Source organism: Opisthorchis viverrini (assembly GCF_000715545.1).
Source record: "Opisthorchis viverrini unplaced genomic scaffold opera_v5_161, whole genome shotgun sequence".
Classification (NCBI taxonomy): Eukaryota; Metazoa; Platyhelminthes; class Trematoda; order Opisthorchiida; family Opisthorchiidae; genus Opisthorchis; species Opisthorchis viverrini.
The window spans coordinates 760,223-782,324 of NW_008751815.1; the positions used below are offsets into that span (position 1 = coordinate 760,223).

Genomic DNA, 22,102 nt, shown 5'->3' on the forward strand with positions numbered 1-22,102 from the left:
CCTTCTTTTCGAGGTCCTTGTCTAAAACCGACGGAGATTTCATTTCAGAAGGGCTTAGTAAACAATCGGCAGTTTTTAACTGGACTACGTCTCTCGTTTGACGCGAAAGCTTCATCACGCCAAGTGAGCAGGTCACCAAGTTAGTTGACCAGATTTTAAGGCAGACGGAGAACCAATCAGATTCGCAGGCCAGATTTCGTTCTGCAATCCAATCTATTCTGTCAGCATCAGTTTGCTTCATTTACAGGATGGATTCGCCTAGAAGAAAACCCCAAAACCTCCTCACCAAATTAACACTCTACAGAATAAGACTAGAATTCAACCAATGAGTGAAACGTTCGTCCGAGATGACGTTGGTTGATTGCGCAAAGTGGATCCCGGCGTTTTTGAAGAGTGGGTGGCGCCCTATACCTTCAAGGTGCAATCTGAACCCTGTGATAAGCGGCCTATCGTGTCCGGACGGTGAATCGTTCACACTACTAGTTGCGAGGTCGCAGATTCGAGACTCGGGGGTTTCCTGAGCTGCGCACGGCTGATGATTCACAAGAACGACAAGACAGCGATGAGACAGTGCTTCTCAGCTTTTTGATCTAGACTAACTTGCCTACAGATCTTACGAGATCTTCATTAAAATTTTTCAATCTTCTCATGTTATCAACAATGAAGATCCCATTGCGAGAACTTGCTGTTGAAACGAAACGATCGAAATTCGAACATACTTTAAGCTACAAACTGTCGTGTTTGCTGAAAGCTGTGTCCGTTCTCGAAGCGTTGTATCTGCCATAACAGCCTCTTAATGACTTCCAAAGAATTTGCCATGGAGCGGTTTGTGTACGTCAAATCTCAAGAAGGTACTGTATGATCGCTTTGTGTGAGTTCCTGATGTAGGTTGCTGATTTTCTGGTTAGCGATCTGGTTAGCTAGATGGTCGTTGGTGCACTATGCACAACTACGCACTGATGATGTCACCTCGATTAGTGATGAAACGTTTGCCCAGCTCAGCGAACAAGCCAACGACCATCTACGCTACCTGAGCTACAGACATTCTCCTCTATAGAAAATCTGGTTAGCTAGCTCATATAGTGGAGAAACTCCATCGTCCACGACTGATCTTGTTAGGACACCTTCACTATGGATTTTTGGCAGCCTGTAACGTCGTTGCTGAGTTCTGACAGCATCTATCTCGCACAAAGTGCGATCTCAAAGGGATCTCGAATACCTACGAACTCCGACCTTTCTCTCGTTTGTTATCGACTTGCTAATACCTCTGTTAATTTGCCCTCAAGTTCCATCGGTTAGGTACTACCTCACCAATGAAAACGGTCGCCTTTACTCACCACGACTGTGTCGGTACCCTCGTCCGTCTTCACACTGGCGATATTGTCCAGTTATTTCAGTGTCCTCAATCCCCGTAACTAGGACCGATTGCTACGTGCTCAGTCGCACTCCCAGCTACTCTGCACCCACCGAAGGGACCTTCTGAATCGCCGATTAAACACAGAATTATTTCCTCCGTTCCATTTCGCCCATCGCGAAATTTTCCAGCTATTTTCCAACAGACACGGCTATTCTTCACTTGGTATCTAACTGAAAAACTAACTGCGCCGCAGTGCTTGGTAGTTGGTTTTATTTTTTCTGTGACCTTACCAGAACGCTGACCCTTGGACTACGACTGCTTGGACTTATCTATCTGTCTATCCTTGCATTGCTGGCTTTGGGTAAGTTTGAGATCTCCATCGCCTTGATGTTGAGCATTTGGTAGGTCAGGAGTTTCGGTCTTAGATAGGTGGCTTTGTGAACGCACACGGTGACAGGCTTTAGTCAAACACCAGGCACTCAATCATTCCTCCGTTCGGATAACAAATTGGCTTCTCAATTCATCTTCCGTCTCGCCAATCGAGCATATTCTGAAACGCGGAATCCATAGTTGACTTCGGTCAACTGAAACCGTTCAACAAGTCGTTGATCCAGAAAAATATGCAAAACAGTAGGTAGATTTGACAAAGTTAGTGTTGAAGGCGATCTCCTGTGTATGACGTGTATCCAGCGAGGCTTGGCTTTTGAACACAGATGTTACCTCATTTTAACGCTTTGATTTTGTATCGTGTTGACCCCGGTTACGGTGTGTGACTGTTAAACCGAACAGCGCACGAGTTGTACTGACCCATTAGCAGCTTACTGATGCAGATTTACGCTCACTTTGCGGTCCCGTTTGTGACCCAATACTGCCCAACTAAAGAAATGTATCACATTATGTAGGTGTCTACGTTAAGTGCACGATGACAAAAAATACCCCTATAAGATGGTATGTTCCGGAAAAAACACAGTAGTTCGCCTGCGGAACAGGCCAAATTAGGATTCGGTGTCGAGTACTGCCATCTGGACGTAGTTGGCATGACAGAATGGTATTTACAAACAGCGCGGAATGATTCGACTTTTTCCTGTGAAAAAGGCGGATGACGCTAGTGAATGATAAACAAACGGCTGTGGCATCGATCAAAACGTTTAATAACTTGTAGTTTACAGGTTCGGTGGACTAAACTATTCTCAAATGTTGGTTCGTGTCATTCGATTCGTTTTTTCGCGGTGTATGAGACTTTCTTTGGACGTCTGTGCTCCAGAGGGCGAATCCAATCAACTGAAAAACAGAATTACATTCTTCACATTCGTTTTTTCGCGGTGTATGAGACTTTCTTTGGACGTCTGTGCTCCAGAGGGCGAATCCAATCAACTGAAAAACAGAACTGCATTACATTCTTGCAATCGAATACGCTGATTTTATTGGACAGTACCCCCCTTGGGTACGCGATCAACAGTCACCGTTCCAGAATTTGGAGTACTTGACGTTTTGGTGTGAACTTAAGAAGGCAAAGCTCCGACCTTTCTACAAGGTGCCGAAGGCAGACCAATATTTTCAAAGAAACCGTATTTTTCAGCAATTCCTGGAATATTCTCACTTGAAGGCGTTGGTTGGATTGAAGGACGATAGATTCGATGTGCGAGGAATTAGCTTCCGGTGCTTGGGGGGTTTCTCTAGAACTAGTGATTCTATCGTATTAGGGTGGTGGTTGTATCGTGGATGGAATAACAGCCAAGCACTGCAATCATCATGAACATCGTATTCGAAAGTGCGTCCTTGCTGGAAAGAAAAGTATGTAGGTGAACGGGGCACCTCCACAAGCATGGAGCTGTTAGTATTGCTCTTATTGTAACAGCTGAATTGCCCAGCTGACCCCCGTCAAAGCGAATGTATCAGCAAACCCCTTCACATTCTGGATTGCTCGAGACACCGGTGCAGACCCGAGTCCATAGAACAGCTAGACGAATAAAGGAAGGGTCCTCAACGTACCATCCTGGTAGAAGGATAAGCCAGGATTGCCCAGCCGTGTTCGAACATCTAAACAGTTGAGTTCTATAGACTATATGAATGGTGAACTGATGATTGGCGTTTGTTGCGTATTCTAAATGGTCGTTTAACTCTGTATTGGTCCTTAGCTCCCTTTTCCACTCACTATGGTATATCAAATGGCACGGTAGCTTCAGACAGCCCTTTGTAGGGACCAAAAAAGATTATCACAACTGTATAATAGGGTCATCACAGAATGCTCCACTTGTTCGTGCTGGAGGGGGCGAGAAGTTCCGAGCTATGGATGCTCAATCCGGATTGGCTGACATTCTGACCAATTAGGGCATGCCTTCGTTAGGTCCGTGCACGTGACATCCGTCCAACTGACGTGAAGTTCGAGTAGCTGGCCTCCGGGCAGCATCTGCCCCAGATTAAGGCCACATAACCAGATGAGAGTAGATTATCACGTCAATAATCATCGCAAACCAATTGAACTGATTTCAGTGTCATACTGATGACACTGCTTACAAGATTAGTGTTAGGCGATTTGCTGACGAACAATCTTATTTCACCAAATCGAAGCCGGTCCTCTTTAACCCGAAACCGGTTGTTCGAGCTGCGAAACAGGCAGCAATTGGTGGATCAGTCAGTCCAGGTTCAAGCGCGAGAATCCCAGGCTGAGCGGCTGTCGTCGTGTTGTAATAAATATTTTCTCCCGCTGGAAGAAGCGACCAACCAAATGAAAATGCCATAGTTGTTTGGTTGACAGGCTTGTAGTCTTGTGATAAATGAATTTGTAGCTATAGGTAGTTGCAAAATGTTGGCTGGGACGGGCACAAGGATAGAGTATGAAATTTCAAACGTTCAGCCAGCCTTACTGTGTGGTAGTAGAAGATCAGACTAGGAGCGAATGGAAGACCTCCTGAACACAGCTTGCATTCGTGGTACCATTAAGTGCGTTTGCTTGGCGAAATATATTCATTTGCAAATTATTTTGGTGTTAAAGGAGGCACAAATACGATGTTCTTCCACCAAATATTTTGCCCAAAAGTCGTTTTATGTTTCAGTTGGTACCATATTTGAATATCGCTGTATATATCTTCTTGATTAAGAAGTTTCTGACAACTCTTCAGTTGCCCATGACCCTTCTTGGAGGTCAACAGATAGGCGAACTCCCCGCCGCCCGATGTTTTTAATTGAATCCAAATTGCGCGCTACTCAAGATTTACACTCACTCGCAAATTAAGTTCGTGTTAACCGGTGACCCACCCGAATCCCAGTCTTTAACTTAATATGTTGTGAGATTCCACGCATTGCAGTATGTTTTCTTGACGGAATACCCTACGCACGCCTGCGATGACCGTCAGTGTATTCTATTTAAGCCCATCGAAGAACCCCATTTTTATTAATTACCCGTAAATGGGGTCGAATATGGGTTGGTACACGCTGTGACAAACTTTAGAACGCGATCCACTGTTTCACCTACAGCCTTTTACTCGAATACCGTACGAAGTGAAACATGAGGAGGCCTTCGCGCAGCGCACTCACATTCACAGAGCTTCCAAGTAGTACAAACTTAATTGTCTTTAAATTTGGTGATCAAACAAAACATTACTCGGGGAGTATGCTACCTGACGAGCCCCAAGAACAGTGGGATCGGGTGGTGGGCTGTCGAACGGTTCTCAGTAGACCTATAAGTAGTATGTTCCATCAGGGAAAAGTCTGTTTGTTTTTTCAGTACTCCAGTGCATGACCCTCTCACTTCTCGCTTGGGATCAGTCCAAACGCCTTCGGGGTGGCTGTGGATTAGCCTCGCTATTAGTGTTCTTCCTATGAAACCACCTAAGTGTTTCACACTCGGCTTTCATCATTAACATGAGAAGCTTTCGTTTTGTCATGTCTAACAGATCTGATCTCTAAACACCGCTGCCTCTCGTTCTGCTCAAATATTTCAGTGTGTACAAGCCATCGAAGCCTCATACAATATTGCGCGCAGTCTGGCTGATTCAATAGATCTGTACGTGATGCGATTTCGCGATTTCGGAAGTGGCTTCATGAAGAAGGCTGGTTACTCTCCAGACGCATTCATGCAAATCTCCCTACAACTCGCGTATTTCATGGTAAGGATAATTAATATGTTGGGCGGCGCCGATTCACTTGTTTGTTGACATTCATTTGTCCCTCGTCTTTTTACAAAACAAGTGGCATTCAGAAGCACTCAACTTGCTTCTTACTTCCAGTTTTTGCTAAAGCCAAATAAACCTACGGTGGCTTTTGTTTCATAACAATGCAAACTCGTACACCAAATGGGGGAATCCACCGCGGTTCCTAACTAATCTGACTACCAGTGAAAGGAAGAAGGCCTTCTCTGCGGAGTTATTTGTCAGAAAATGCCAACTGAACAGTTACAGTCTATTGAACAGGGGAGCAAAACTCTCATATGCATCTTGTTTACAAAAACGCGTCTTACTGAACTTTCCTGGATATTCACTGACTGTTGCTCAAATCCAAGCAAATGCCACAATGCTACGCCAGAAATTCCGCAAGAGATCTCACTTTTCAAGAGACGCCAGGCGGATTTACAAGAAAACATACTACCCGCATGCCTTCTCCATCAGTAGTATCACCGTTATACCAGTATTCTAGCAAAAAGGATTTGTAATACAAGATCATTGACATCATTCCTCTACTTGAACAAACTGCTGAGAGATCTTCTCTGGTTCAAGAAGACATAGTTCTTTGTATGGACCGTACCTGTCCTAGCATTTAGACCTTTGGTACATTGTTTCATCATATCTTTGTTATTCGAACTAGCACCTATGCTTCCGTACCCTTTCGATTCGCCTCCCCTATTTCATGAAAATCATGTTTACATCGAATTCAGAGCAGTTCTTTGGAGAGTATAATCAACTGTAAAACAACCCTTCTGTCGCCGCGCAGTCTGAGTGAGTGCTGAGCTGCATTCAGCCGAAGTGTTAACTGAGATGGTCCTCTTGATTAGGTAGTTCCATCGCTTCCCCGAGGCATCTTCCATGGGTGGGGTGCATCCTCATAGCTAAAAACATTCGAAACCGAATAGTCTGTTTTGCTGTTCTGCTGCTGTGGGCTCTTAATCGATTCCTGTCAAGATTGGCTCGAACTTATCGACCACAATCGGTGCAGCGTACAACGATGAATAGTGCGAGAAAGTGGGTGCATAAAAAAACAAAGGACATGAAATATGGCGGACTCAGGACGAGTTATAGAGGACTGGACATAACAGTGTCATCAAATGCATAATGTCTCTTGGACGATTCAATGACTCACAATCGCTTATTTGCCTTCTTCCCAGTTCATGCCCTGTATTGGGTACAACCAAAGCAGGTGTGCAGGCGGTTAAGTCTATGAACCACTCTCCGTCTTACAATTGCTGACCTCATGTTACCATGGTACACGTGGAATACTTCGAAGTCACTGGCGATCAAAGACCATCTGCCTTCCTGCATCGTCTCGATGTAGAGTTGACCTCCAGTTATACCCTGAGTTGAAGAACAGTAAAGTGGCTTCCAGTGAATCTAGCAACAATCATGTCCGCGGCGATGCGTCTCCGTTGATAAGAGTTTTTGGAAGCCAGATTCAATGCATCAGCCGCGTTTGATAGTTAACTCAAGCAGTCTCGCAGGGGCAGTTTGCACTTTGAAAATGTAAAGCCTATGCCGAATCGCGTGCAGTTCCTACACAGGTGAAATTTGAACTGTGGCTTTTGTCGTTCTGTATGTGTTGGCGGTCGTCAGGTTTATCTCTTCGAAGCAGTTTGCTGTCACATTGTGGATTCGTTCAGCCAGCAGGACCGGGAAACTGGGAGAGACGACCCTGAAGAATACGGCTTTTGTGATATCCGCTGAAAACCCTCACGCGTGGACAAACGCTGGACTGTGGGAGATGTGGCGCGGATGTTCGGAGCACCTGAAAATGGAAAGTTCGACATAGAGTTACCTAAACGACTGAATTGAATGCTGCTCTTGGATCTCTAGGCCTTCTACGTGTGTCGCTCTGATCAAGAATTAGCTTTAACATGAGTGTGTGAGTGTATGAACCTGTAGAACGGACAAAATCATGCCTGATTTTTGCGACTCTGCTTGTTGTGAGCGTCGGTGAAGCTGCGAAAAATACTAGTATTAATTGAAACTACTTAGCGAGAGTGACTGATGGCCCGCCGCTATTTGTTTGGTTCCTCTTCCTTGACTTGTCGACACGATCGCATCTTAAGATCCAGGCTTGCGCGCTCCACCACATTAGGGTGTCAGCTCTTGTTGTGAATAAGAACACCGCTGATTCCCAATTGCCCGGCCCTTTTCATTTCTCTAAACGTCTAAAGTTGGTGATTTTAACGTTCACACTCTTCCCTATTTTCACGAAAGATCGCTTCTTCAAAGACACTGTCGAGTGAAAGAGGTGCATTTCTTGCTCAGTTTCCTCATAAAAACAGTGGTTTATAATTTTGACGTTGTATGTGTACTTACCGACGCAAATAGATAAACTCAACGCTGCTGAAAAACAAGAAGCGGTGTCCGGAAAGAGCTTGGTTCCTCCGGTGCAGCCTTGCTCAGCATGGCGACTCATCTTGTATCAAGTCTTCCCATTACTGCGTGAACAACTGCACTCCAGGCCTCTCCATCGTGCCAGGTCCTCCCATGATGTAAAGTGAAAGGGTACATGCTTACCTGAAAGCTGCTTGAATAGCGGAACTTCTGGCTTTCCTAACTTTGAATTCCTGTCTTCAGTTAGCTGTAAACAAGCCGTTTTGCGGTGCGAGTTTCGATCGTACCTTTTCAAACGACATACTGTATTCAACTCCAACGGTGTTTGCTCTCCGATGGACCCCAGTCTTTCATCAACTTTGTCGGAAAAACTCTTCCCGCACACTTCAAGTGATATTGATCAAGAACGCCTACTTCTCGTCTGCATATAACGCCCGCCCCCAAATGCAGGCCGATACACGAGGGTTGTTTAAAAATTGTGTGATCTATTCCTGTCTAAGACAGAATATACAGCTACACATCCTTCAAACCCGGGTTCCACGGCACGTGGTCGCGTGTTGGCTAGCTCCTGGAGTGGTGGCTTCTCGAATGGAAGTTCCACTCACCTTCCTCAGGGTTACTTATATACTGATAGTAGTGTGGGAAGATGTGATATTTTTCAACCGATGTTTGGTTCATTTCATATTCAACCAATGACAGGTGCCCCTGAACCATATCTCTTAGCCAACCATTGTAGTTCTGCTTCAAAATGCGACGTTATCGTCTGCAAACATCAGCCGACAGACGTCGGAGTCGCTCAGAAATTGGTTTTTGTTTTCAACACGTGTTCCTTCCAGTTTCACGCATGATATCTTGGACAATTTTAACCCCGCATAGGAGGATTATTCGACTAGTTAACCAGTTTTTACGTTATTACTCTGTTTTGAGATTCATTAAGGTATGTAAGTGACTCTGTCCGTGTGTTTTTCCCCTTGAACACATTTGTAGGTCATGTGTTGTGCTTTTGGTACATTTTGGTTGCTAGTTTGCGGAGATGACCTTTCGTGTTTCTATCCTTCGCATCAACAGCCCCGATCTACATTTTTCTTTGAGGGAAAATGTGACTGCTTAGGTAGCGTCGATGGAACAAACACTGACGCGCCACTCTGCTCCACTCCACACCCTAAGAACTCACTGATGCTATCTGATCGACTGATCAAATTCCCCTCCCGGGCGAAATTCTGTACCGTTGGGTCCGTTGTAAACGCACACTCCATAATCAATGTTGTGCCCGTAATTTACCAACCCAGTCGTGGTGAAAAGACGTATACCTAAAAAGCAACGGTCGGAACTAAGTCTCTTAGCTAAAAATAGCATCGAACAGATGACAGCTGTGTAGGGTAGGTTCGTTGACTGTGAGCATGTCACTCACTCACCGTATAATAATCACCCACTCGGATGCGCAGCGTTCCACACATACAACTGCACTCACGTGACCAAGTTGTCTTCGGTTTATTTAGCAGCAATCAGCCATCAAACGTTACATGTGATACTATCTTATAAGAATACGCACGTGAGTAGCGACCGTCCGTCTGCTGACCTACACAGGTCATGTGCTGTTACCTATGATAGGAATTTGAAGGTGTGGTCTAAAACTATGTGAATCACAGCCGACCTACGCAGTTGGCTGGTATTTTAGAATCATAAGTTTTGTGTGGAGAGGCTCTCATCTGATTTAGCTAATACGATTAGGCCTTTGTGTGAGCAATTCGATTTTGTCCTAGCGGCCAGTCGCCGTAGATCAGAGCATGCCGACAATAAGCTGGCGGACCTGGTGACAATAATCAGTAAGTAACTTGATAAATGACCTTGAGTAGTGTCTGTTAAACGCCACAATAACTCACTCGTCAATTGACCCTGTGAATGTCTGACCCCTTTTTGTAGTTGGGCAACCGGGAAGTGTCATCCTCCACTGAGGTTCTTCTCTAGTTCCTTTCCGTCGTATCTCAAACGTTACTGGACCGTTTGATTTTCAGTGGTCTGACATGCTTGACTCATCCAACACGCCCCTTACCAACTACAGACTAAATAGCACTTTGATAAATCCACGAGATCATTTCCACATAAAAGCCGTCAACATCCTATGTCAAGGTGGCAAACACAAGTTGCTTGCACAAACTTTATATCCTCTTGTGTCTCTGAAACACAAGATACAAGAATTAAATATTGTCATGCAATTTAGGGCGCTCAGGACAAACTGAGCTGCTTCGCATGATCCAGAAGCAGTCACTCGTGGAATATATGGCGTTCGGCCCCAGAACGGAAGGTGTTGCTATCTTTTCGAACACCAACTACGCGACCTCCGTCGGCCATGGCTCTGCGGTTCTTGACAGGGTTCACAGTTTATGCGAAAAAGTTGCCCGTCTCGGACAACCAGAATGGTTCAGTGGTCACGTGAAACTTGAAAAAACGTGCCCACAATAGATGAAGTGACCACAGAATCAATAGTCTGACCCATTGAAGTAGACATTTCAGTTTCTGCTTCTTTGTTAATCCGTCGTTTCACGAACCTTAATCGAACCTTAAACGTGCCCACAATAGATGAAGTGACCACAGAATCAATAGTCTGACCCATTGAAGTAGACATTTCAGTTTCTGCTTCTTTGTTAATCCGTCGTTTCACACGAACCTTAATCTGTTAGCGTGATTCTAATCGAATGAAGAAACCCTATACTAAATTCGTTACCTCAGATGCAGAACATGTTGGAGATACATAGAAGATCCGCAATGTTAGTTGTTTTGACCTCAAGGTCACATGCGGCTGGCGGTGAAGGACACCCATCGGCATTTCGTAAAAAATGATTTTTTCTACATGTTCGCATACTTTTGGATGTGAATGTGCTGCCCACACGTCCTTCGTCAAAAAGCATCGCCTGAAACAGATGTCTAATCCACTCCCGTTCAACTTTGTCATTGATGCAGCGATGCCGATCATGTCCCGGATGATCCTTGTACCCTTCGTGTTCGAGTAGTTGTTGATGGCTATCTTTTTCCATCTGGATTATCAAGATTTCTGAGCAGAAAACGAAAACGTTGTTTTTACGTCGTTTTTTGGCATGCGGTGTGTGACCATGAACGGTACATCCAAGAAGGTGCAATGACTGGACGAGATTCCCATAATTTAAGGAGCACCTATAGAATGAATCAGTCAGTACTGTTGACCGGTGTACTGCTCTCATCCGTGGCGCTAAAAATGCCGTATATCATTGTTGTATGACTATGGGGCGCCCTATAGGTTTAGTAAATCTGATGCGTCTCCAGGTCTTCCGCTATTGAAGTTTCAAAGTCGTAACTACTTTAGACAGGTGATAATGAACTCTTACGGAGTTGATTCGTAAACGGATGTTTGGTTATTCAGCGAACAATCCAGCTGACACAGCAGCATCTCCATCCTGCCCACAGATACTGAGATGTTGTCTTCTCGAATGAGGCTGATCGCGCATCTCATGTGGTGGAAGTGCCACTTTCTTTACGGTCACGAAATGTCACCGGGGCGGTTGACGAGCTCAGCCTTCCAGAAGGAGATCCTTGCGGCTGCCAACCGAATGATTTCATTCGCTATCACTTTCTGTCCACATTAAGATGGTGTTTAGAAGTGCACGAACTTCCATATGTTTGCAAAGCTCAATGTCAGCCCCGCAGTATTTTCGAGTCTTATTCTTGTTTATTCTCGTGCCCCTTTCCGAATTCCTTGTGCGATAGTGATGCCTCCTTGATGGTCTCTGCATTGGTGCATACATCCAACTGCACTAGTATTTTCGAGTCTTATTCTTGTTTATTCCCGTGCCCCTTTCCGAATTCCTTGTGTGATAGTGATGCCTCCTTGATGGTCTCTGGATTGGTGCATACATCCAACTGTACATGAGGGCGATTACTATTATTACTGTCCGTTAACATGAATCGATATGACTCAGCGGTAAATACCTGAATTCCACCAACAGCTGATCACTGAATAACCAAGTGACAGTCTCAACCGAACTGAGAGCACATGGGTTCATCAACACACAGAGTTTAAGAAAGTGTAACAACAGCCACTGTGGCATGGAATTAGAGGGACGTCCAGATATTGGGTAAAGTGCAAAGCACTAATCGGAGGCTTTTTACACGACATTATCAGTCGACAGAATCCCTAACTTCATTTATTTGTTTCACGCACCCTTTTTCCACCTTGTATTGTATTTGGACTTCAGTTGCCACAAAGCATACTCCTATAAAAGTGAAACTGTTTCAAACTGCGTTTACCACCTGCAGATCCAAAATCCATTGATTCTAACTATTTGAGGTAAAGTGTTGGTGGTATATATGGGTGATTCTTCAATTTTTTCTGCGCTATATGCTCAACATCAGGGCGGGTGGCAGTGTGATGCGTTTGACCTAATGTCTTATGGAATCCAGATTTCGTTCATGGTAAGTATATTCGTTAGTACATTGATGATACTGCTGCCGACGCAGAATTTACCAGAAATTTGTCAATATTTTGTGGTTTGCATTCTACATACATAGTTTCATGTGCTCTATGACACCACAGGACACTGGAGATTTCGCACTCGTTTACGAGTCATCCATGACCCGAATATTTCGCGAGGGACGGACAGAAACGGTCCGCTCGTGCTCGGCGGAAGTTGTAAAATTTATCCGGGCCATGTCGGACAACTCCACTACAGTAAGTTTCAGCCACTTATATCCGGCAACAGCACCTCCGCATCTCGTTTTTAATAATGCGTTTCGAGTGCAACACCTTTTTCAGATTCTTTGTCACATCATAAGTTTATGTGCTCCTCAGTTCCCTAACCTTTATCAGCCGCTGCACCTCGGCAGCGATCCGATATCTCTTCATACTACTAACAATCTAAAAGTAGTTCGGAGGAAGAACAAATTTTACCGTATGTTTGAGACCCACGCGGGACCTGGTCACTCGAGGAGTTAGTCAGCAAGTATGACCATCTTGTGTGAATCTCGTGAGTGAGTTACCTACAGCGCTGATCATGCGCTCGAAACCACACGGTTGAGCTTTCAAACTACCAACCCGAAGATGGCAGGTTCGAGATTCTCTGATGCGCACTGCCGAGGATTTCCAATGAAGATGAAACAGCGGTACAGTACTTCTCAGCTTCTCAACCTACTTCGGCTTCACTTAAAGGTTGAATCACCCATAGAATTTACACCTGTATTCATATGACACATCCGAGCTTTGTTATTGATCCAGAATCTCGGGCCTCGGTCACGTGACTGTGGAGTGCATTCATTTCCTCCTTTCCAAATCCGCTGGAAAATAGATAACAAAATTTGCCACCTTTCCATTCCATGCTTTCTCTAAAACTAGTCCTGTGGTGGGGCATAGTCATCAGATTAAACATCTCAAACTCACGTGGTATTCACTTTGGCAGTTTTTTGCAGCCAAATGTTTTAACCAATACCAGGATGGAAATTTCGTGGCTGCACACCGCTTCCACACATCCGCGAAGCAAACACATACCATTAGCTTGCTTTGAACAGCGTATTCAGTGGACAAACTGCTATCACATACAAGAGAATCAACTGGGGTTCATTGAAATCTCCATGTAATAATAATTTCTCTGCTTAGTGCGTGGTAAACACGTTGTTCTTTGAGTGAGCTTTTCGATTGACGCAGACTGACACGCCCATACCGGTCCTCCATCTCAGACAACCTCTTTTACAGACTATTTTTCGTGAACTGATTTTACGAGACCGCGTTTAGAAAACGGTATTCCACAGAATGAACGGCTGTTTCTGCTTATTGGCCAAGAAAATACCGTTTGGCGGACTGACTGAATCCGAATCGGAAAGGTGTTAAATCGACTAGCGTTGCCCTTTTCTTACCAAGTGGACGATTCAGATACAACAGCTGCGAGCGAATCCTCAAACCATACTGCGTTCGTATAGATCCATCATGCTACGTGCCTTAAGAATAAAGTGAACAGATTCGATCAAAATCGATCATCACAATGCTAAGTGTTATCGTGCTGTACGTTCAAACATTCGTGGTCAGTCTTCTTGAGCCACTTTCAACGCTATGAAGTGATAAGATAACATAAGGACATAACACACTACTCATAAGGTTGCTGAAAACTTCCTGACAGCCTACGAGTGATTTCACTTCTCTTGGTGTGTTTGTCGAGATCACTCGGATTTAGCCCTACCGCTTAAGAAGATGGACAGCCATGAATAGCTCTTGAGCTTCGTAAACTTACTGGTGGACACAGTGGCCCTATCTTCATTACTGAGGGTCCCCAGTAGGACAGAATGATTATGGAATTACTCTGTCTAGGATAACTTATTGTATCACTATTGAACTCTTATCGGCCCAGATAAAATATGACTGGCCACGATGATTTGCAAATTTACCTTCGAGCTTTATGGGGCGATGAGATGTAAATGTTTCTTTTCGTGAATGTGTGAAAAGCAAACATGTGTTAGAAATTTTAGCTCGTAGCCTTCAGGCATTGTGAATGCATTTTACTTCCTCTTACATCCGTTTCAGGCCGAACACTGCATCGAACTACTTCGTGACGCTACTAATCGTCACGTGAGATTGGTACGGGATGCCATGTCTGGCAAGGGAGTTGATCGCCATCTGTTTGCCCTATATGTTGTTTCCAAGTTTCTTCATATGGACGATCAATTTTTGAAGAAGGTGAGTCCGGATGACATTTCCGAATGACAGCTACCGCTTTCTTTTTATCTGGGGATTTCACCACATTCTCTTTAACTTCGTCGTATGCTGTCTCAATCAGGTGCACAGCGATCCCTGGCGGTTGTCCACTAGTCAAACGCCAATCAACCAGACGGGCAGATTGTCATTTCCCGCCGACCATCCGGACGTCGATCGCGGTTGTGGTGGAGGGTTTGGACCGGTGGATAAGAATGGCTATGGGGTTTCGTACATTTTTGCCTCGGATAACTGCATATGTCTACACATTTCTTCGAGCTTCGGGTGTCCGAACACTGTGAGTTACAACTTGTTCTTGAGTGTTTGCTAATCTTGTGGCGTCGTTATCCTGTCCTCGTTCCTACATTTTTCATTCACATACTCCTGGGCTTATAGGTGTGTGTGATGAGCTCTCTACAAACTTCGCCACAAAAGGTGGTGTCGTCGTCGAAATAATAAGACGATTGCTGGAAGGTGTTCAAGACCTCAGTGTTCAAATCGTTGCTGGTGAGAACCCTGTCCTATCTGGAGTACACAGACGGTGTCCCTCTCATCTTTGAAGACGAAGTGCAAAGCCTGCTGAATAAACTGACCACTATCACACCATACTTCGGCATGCTCTTTGCAAAGTCATGCTTCAGAATGTGCACTCTCTGAACATACCCCTTGCATTTCAAGGAGAATCACTGGAGGTTGTGGAGACTTTTACATGACTCGGAAGTATGTCTGATGAAGCTAGCGCATGAATCTCACTTTTGCTAATTTGCACCATTTATGGCATCACTGAGTCTCAAAGTATGCACGTACGTAACGGCTGTATTCTTGTATGGTTGCGGGACATAGACTCTACGTACGGTTCAAGCAGGGAATCTCCTGGTTTTCAACCACCGATGCCTCAGAAGCGTTATTGCTTTCAGATGGCGTCAACGGATCCGTAACGCGGCAATTAGGAAGCGAGTGTTTGGTTCACCTGCTTCAGGCACGGAAAACATCCAACACCCTTGTCTGCGTTGGATCGGCCATGTGCCACGCATGTCCAGGTATCGTCTACCGAGGCCAGATTTCTTTCTCCTTGTCAACTTCACAATGGCGCAAACCACGAGATGGATGACTTAGCAAACAGAGGTTGCTGGGATTACGAAGATTGTCAACTTCACAATGGCGCAAACCACGAGGTTGCTGGGATTAGGAAGAGTTTGGGTGTTGTTGGTTCGGTAAGCCTTCCAAGATGGAGTCCCCGCGGTACCACGTGTGACGATACGTCGCTTGACGATGCACTCTGAGGAAGGTGGAAGCAAATTTCTAGAGTAAACTAATCCTAAGAGGCCGATCGTGGTTTCCGCAGCATTCCGTCGTCTCGTCGTTCAAATAAGATAGGCCAAGCAAAGTGATCCAGGTCACTGGATGTGCAGCGGATCAGTGGAGCAGGTGAAAGACATTTTAGTTGATACGGTAATTCACTGTGTTGTAATATCGCGTTATTGGTCTGTCTGTGAAACGGCATTCCGGCAGATAGTCTGCGCCACACCCGCAAATGCTGCTTATCGTGGTATAATTGTTTGTTTTTCGGTAACGTCTTGTTCAACTTATCACTTTACGATCAGACTGCGTTCCACCAAACAAGGCATGTGGTTAGGCACTTGGTCACCGGATGTATGAATCACATGATTAGGTGGGTGTGGCTTGTAACGTTTGACCAGACCATTCACCGAATTGCCGCTTCCTGCAAACCAACGCCAGTAACTCGGTGTTTCTGGAATGCACGGTGCTCTGAAATCTACACACCGAAAGGCAGTAGCAATCGCTTCGCAGCGTTGTAGGTGTTGTCTTTCCCGACAGTGCACTATCACCTTATTGACTATGATGCACAGGTTGGAGGAAGCTTTGATGTCAGTGTTTGCATGAGAGATGGATGTGTTCAGATACGCGCATCCGTTGATTACTTCGGACATCCCAGACTCATACTAGATTTGCTGTTACGCTCAACCAACTTTTATGATGGCACTGTGCACTTCGGAGGGCTAAAATGCACTGCAAGATGTCCACTGACAGTGAACTACTTAATTGTATTTTTACATTCGAATGAAAACTCAATAAAATGATGACATGTAGACCTTCCACACGCTTTCAAGATCACCGTGAAAGAAGTTCAACGCCAAAGGTAGTTGACACGATAGGGGCTATTTTATATCATTTTCGGTCCGTCAGTTGCCATGTCTCTCAGTGTCTCCAGCGAAACACAGTGAGGACCTCAAACTGGAAGGCGAACAGTACCAACAGCATCCAAACTTTTTGTAACTTCTTTCATTCCCCCCTGACGTCAAATTCTGCCCATCTCCAGATTTCCGCCCCTCCAAATTAGTCATAGAAATGAACGTTCTTCTCGGCGAGCGATGACCTGACATGTGTAGCACCGGACGCAGACACTTAGCTTCCAGTGCTGGATTCATTCTTTCAGCGAATTACCGTCCGCCTTATCCAAACCCCGTTTATCGATCGTTAAAAAGATCGTTCAGCTGAAGCACCGTTTCGATGGCTAACTGCCATGCCACCCGAAGGTTGCACGAGGCTGGGACGGTTTCGATGCCTAACTGCCATGCCACCCGAAGGTTGCACGAGGGCTGGGATGCTGCCAGGTTGCCCAAGCCTAGACAGGGGAAGTCCAGAGGCAGGGGTCGGGTTTGAACCACCGACATTTCGGTCAATGAATTCTCGCTCTAACCGCTTGGGCCATCTCGCCCCCGTCTACCGATCACCACATCCAGCCATTTTCGCCCGAAACTAATGACCGATGGGTACTAAGAACACAAAGGCTGTTTGCCGTTGAATCAAGTAGTGGTTTTTGTTATTGCTATTGTTGTTTTTGGAGCAGAAAATTCGTGATTATACTTCACCGCTGAGCACCTATCAGTTTCTCTCCCTCTCTGTTTCAGTCCTCTGAGCGATTTGCAAGAACCATCGCTCTTGCATTAAACCGTATTCGTGCTTTGGTATCAGCTCCACGACTATCAAGTGGAGTATCCGACATTTACTGAACAGATTATCTCGTTTTATCGAATAACCGCCGTCCTTTGTTCCCCCTTCCTCCTTGAGTTCCTGTGGTCCACTCTGGGTCTCGGAAACACCAACTGTAACCTCATTTATGGCTCTTCCATACTACCAGTATTTCTTTAAACATTTGATTTTAGTTATGACATTTTTTTATTTGACTCAAATGTAACGGCTTTATTCAGCTTGGTTGATTCCCATTGCTTCAAGATGGTTCAGTGGTTAGAGTGCGAATTTACTGACCTGATAGTCCATAGTCAGAACCCGACCTCTGTATGTCGACTTCTTTTGTCTAGGCTTGGGCAACCCGGAAGTATCCTAGCCCTTCAGGTTCTTTCTTCAGGTGGAATGGCAGCTAGGCATCGGCTGAACGATTACCTTGTCTCTGTCACTCCAACTGCCTCATATACCAAAATTTGTTCAGGTTTCAGTGGTCTCAACAGCCATAAACTTACATACTCAATTTTCGATCCTTCGCGCACCAGTTTGGCTATCGACTTCCGATGGAATCATGCTTGAATAATGGTTGCGTGCGTGTCCTCCAGCCGTCTTTTCTCTCACGAAAGCGGTCCACCCTTTGGAGTGGTATACATGTGTCGCAAGATGTCTGACCTATAGTTGTAACGGTGTATACTACTGATGAAGCACGTGAGTGGTCTGCGGTTCGGTGCACAAGCTCTCCCTCTGAATATGATGGAAGATGAGGTTTACTAAGGAAACTATCGAGCCGCTTTTCAGTGTTCATTCGTTATGGTTCGCTATTCAATGAACGTTCAGGAAAGTTCAAGAGGACACTTGGGAATTTAGCGAAGTACAATTAGTTGCAAACTAATTTGGTTTCTCCAGAGACTTACCTGGAACCTAGCTGAATCTCTCGTTTGTGATGTTTTCAGGCAGCTGAATGTGCTGCATATTTCAGTTGCTACGATATTCGAGATATCGCGATATATGTATATATTTGTAATGCACTACTCATGAGTTACAAATGAGTGTGTTTCGTTAAATTCGTGCAATTTGGATTCAAGTAGGACATAAGGTTGACAGAAACTCCGGGATTGCGCCTACCTGATGAGCCCCTAAAAGGGCGAAACAGGTCGTGGGCTGTCGACGGATTTTCAGTAACCTTATGAGTAGTGCATTACAGATAACTTTTCTACGAAGGGCAGCGCCTGAATAGCCTACTTCTCTAGTCATCTTCCTTAGCCATAGCCCCTATAGAATCCAACAGTGTTTTTATAATGGATCATATTCGGCGACACCTTAAAACATTGCATTGTCAATCCACTTATGAAAACGTTTGGGTTACAGGCACCGACCGATGCATTGTAGACAACAACCTGTGCACAGTGCCCCACTGGGGCCATGTTTGTTAGCGTCACTAGGCTCAAAGTTCCGATCTACGTAGACAAGTACTACCAGCGGGAGTAATTTTTATGTATTCCACGGGTCAGCCAGGACTTCTCCTCCCGTAGGTCATTTCTACTCATCACATGATTGGATAACAAGAGCTCTGCATTCACAACACCCAGTCACGTGAGCACAATCTATGGAATGTGGTAGGCCGAAATCTCACCCGTGAGTAACTTCATCCAGTCTATGCTTGGAAGACACCCATTGTCTTCTGTTCGCAGTTCCCATTTCTGACAGTATATATACATGGAAGTCATTGCAGTTTTGCTTCTAATTTCACATCGGTGTCATCAATGTCAGCGGCAAACTTGATTTTCCCAATTCGAGGGACGGGTCCACTTTTGGTATGGTCAATACAGCTGCCCAAGTACTTGAACTGATCAACCAAACTGATTAGTAGTTCCGCAAATAATACGTCTGGGTTTTTGTCTGAAGCAGCCTTGCAGTGGCGCTTTTGCAGGTGCAATGCACTGTGCAGTAGAACTGTTCAGGTTACGCAGTGTCACCGCAGCGTAAGACCCAAGAAGTACCAGTCTTCAGGCGAATGTATTAAAAGAACTGTCTATCCTGCTGGTTTCAAGACTGACTGGGATCGTTTCATGATCACGTCTATAATAAACGCTAGCAGGAATAAGGGCTTGGCACCACCAAATATGAAGTACTTCGGCGAAATCACACTGGTCACGTGACTTAACTTAAAACGCCTTCGATAAGGTCGAAATTTCAGTTGGGAAGTTGCCGCCAAAATGCACGAAAATCAAACAGACATAGTCTTAAGTTAGGAAAGACTGCCAATATGGTCGTTGAATATATTGATACTATTCTAGTGTTCTTTGGAGACAGAGGGTGTAAACTATAAGGAGCCACCCATTTTGATTTCTTCCCTGATCAGATTACGATCAGAGAACATCTTGGATGCCACAGCTACTTCTTTGACCAAGAGATGCCACATTGATGAGCTTTATTGCTTCAATGATTCGACGAGCTACAGTGACTCACACTTTGTTCTACAAGTTTAAACAATGTCGTAGGAGAGTAGCAGTACCACAAATAATGGGAACGTGAGCCAATCTGGGGCAAAGGTCGCGCTTTTCCTTAAGACATACGTTTCGGGATAAAGAGATGTTTTTCTCATATGAAAGTAACATGTTTCTCTCACTTAAAGAGGAACGCCATGGGAAATAATGAATCCAAGATCCACGAGTTCAAAATAACCAAAGACCGCCTTTGACCGCCGGTGTATGCAAAAGGAACTAAATATGATTATGTTGAAAAAACGGGGGTATATGTATGTTCTGGGTGGGACAGTTTCAGACGAATCTGCCCTTCTAACTGATCACTGACGTGAGATGTATGCTTCAAACTTGCCCGCTCGAGTGAGAATCTCATTCTGGTAATCCTACATTGACACCGGTTGCAAAGAATTTAGGGATAACGGTCATGCCTAGAGTGCCGAGACAGTGGCAACTCAGTACTTTAGAGATATATCAAATGGTTGCAAACTCCCACTCCAACATCAAGTTTGCCGATGAGTTACAACAATTTAACTTCATTCCTTTGGTGGAGGTTTTGCTCACATGCTGTAGCAGTGAATCGCCATCCTGGACTACTTGTCGTAAACGGGACTCTGTGTCCCAGTAGTTCCACTTTTTTGGCTCTATTCTACTGCACAAAAAACGGAATTTCGTGAGGTTTGACGTGTTCAGCCTACACAGTTGGTTCTGGTCAGTGTTCATAGTCGGTGCTCGATTCTAATGAAGATGCTGCATATAAAGACGGATCTGCTGATAAAATTTTAAAGAGAAACATGTGGCCGAAGCCAAGGAACAACGCTGCTTCAACAGACACATCCTGTGAGATATTTACAGGCCGCTAATATAGATCATTCTTTATGACGCATTCAATGCGGACTAGGTAGGAGTTACATTCACCAACCGACCAATGGTCAGTCAAGATACATCAGAGGCCGGTTGTTTCTCGGGGCCACAGGTATGTACATAGGTTCATTTTGAAATCAGGTACGGTCATGAACTAAAAGCTGTCATCACCTTCTAGATACTTTGGGGCTATTCATAGTTGATTCTTACGCCAGTCGCCGAACATCGGTATTCTATTTTCTTCCCAAATACGATCAGTTCAGGGACACGGCCACTGCACGTCGTTCTCCCTTAGAAAAGATGAGACTGACCGTCTAGAGAAGGTGCGGTTGCTCGCAACCAAACGGATTAACAGTTTTGGAGATGTCCTGCATGAAGAATGTTCACAAAGACCTCACTTTCTGTTGGACTACCGATGTCTTGCACCCACCGAATGTCCATAGAAAAATTTGCCGTAGAATTTTGGGACATCTTTAAGACTATCATTTACGAAGGTCTCACACGGGGCCAAACTCTCAAGCTGTGCAAGTCAAAAAAACTTTCAACGCTGAGTTTGACTTTTCCTGCCGACTGGTTAAGTATATGGGTAGAACGATCTCTCGCCAAATAACTTTAATGCCAAGTCAGAGAGATGTTTCAGACGCAGTTTGGATGCTCATCTCTGAGGCAGTGGGGGCGCCGCGTTTGTACTTAAACGGGGTAGGCGTTTTCATGAAATTTCAGACTCAATGCGGCTGTTCCGGGAAATGTGGAAAAACAATTTTGATGGTTAGCGAATATATACTCAACTGCAAACTAATTTGGTTTTTCGAGAGACTCACCTGGAACACAGCTGAATCTCTGGTTTGTGATGTTCAGCAACCTTATGAGCAGTACATTACAAAGATATATATGTATCGCGATATCTCGAATATCGCAGCGACTGAAACATGAGGCGGCCCGGTGTGGTTGTCAATCCACGTAGGATCATTAGAAGAAACCGGGGGGTGGGGGTGGAAATCCCAACCGACCAAAGGTCACAGCATCCCTCTTACACAACTTTCTTAGCACTAGCTTACCCACACAGACTGACAGAGGGTTCAAACGAAGTTCAAGAGGGAACATCAAATGAACCGAACCAGAAGCACTAGACCCTAGGCTGGACCCAAACACGTAGGTTTCCCCACTGACCCAACACTTGTTCAACCACTCT

General features: G+C 44.9%; 1 protein-coding gene across 1 annotated transcript in view; it reads left to right on the plus strand.

Moving 5' to 3' along the window:
• The window catches only part of T265_07121 (hypothetical protein), a gene marked incomplete at both ends in the record, with an annotated part of 54,521 nt that extends 36,720 nt beyond the window's left edge, over positions 1-17,801 (plus strand). The window contains 5 exons of the mRNA XM_009172564.1: positions 5,302-5,466; positions 12,434-12,568; positions 14,408-14,560; positions 14,661-14,873; positions 17,509-17,801. Of these exons, the coding sequence (XP_009170828.1) occupies positions 5,302-5,466; positions 12,434-12,568; positions 14,408-14,560; positions 14,661-14,873; positions 17,509-17,610 (768 nt within the window). The remainder of the gene's footprint in view (positions 1-5,301; positions 5,467-12,433; positions 12,569-14,407; positions 14,561-14,660; positions 14,874-17,508) is intronic.
• Positions 17,802-22,102: the final 4,301 nt, after the last annotated feature.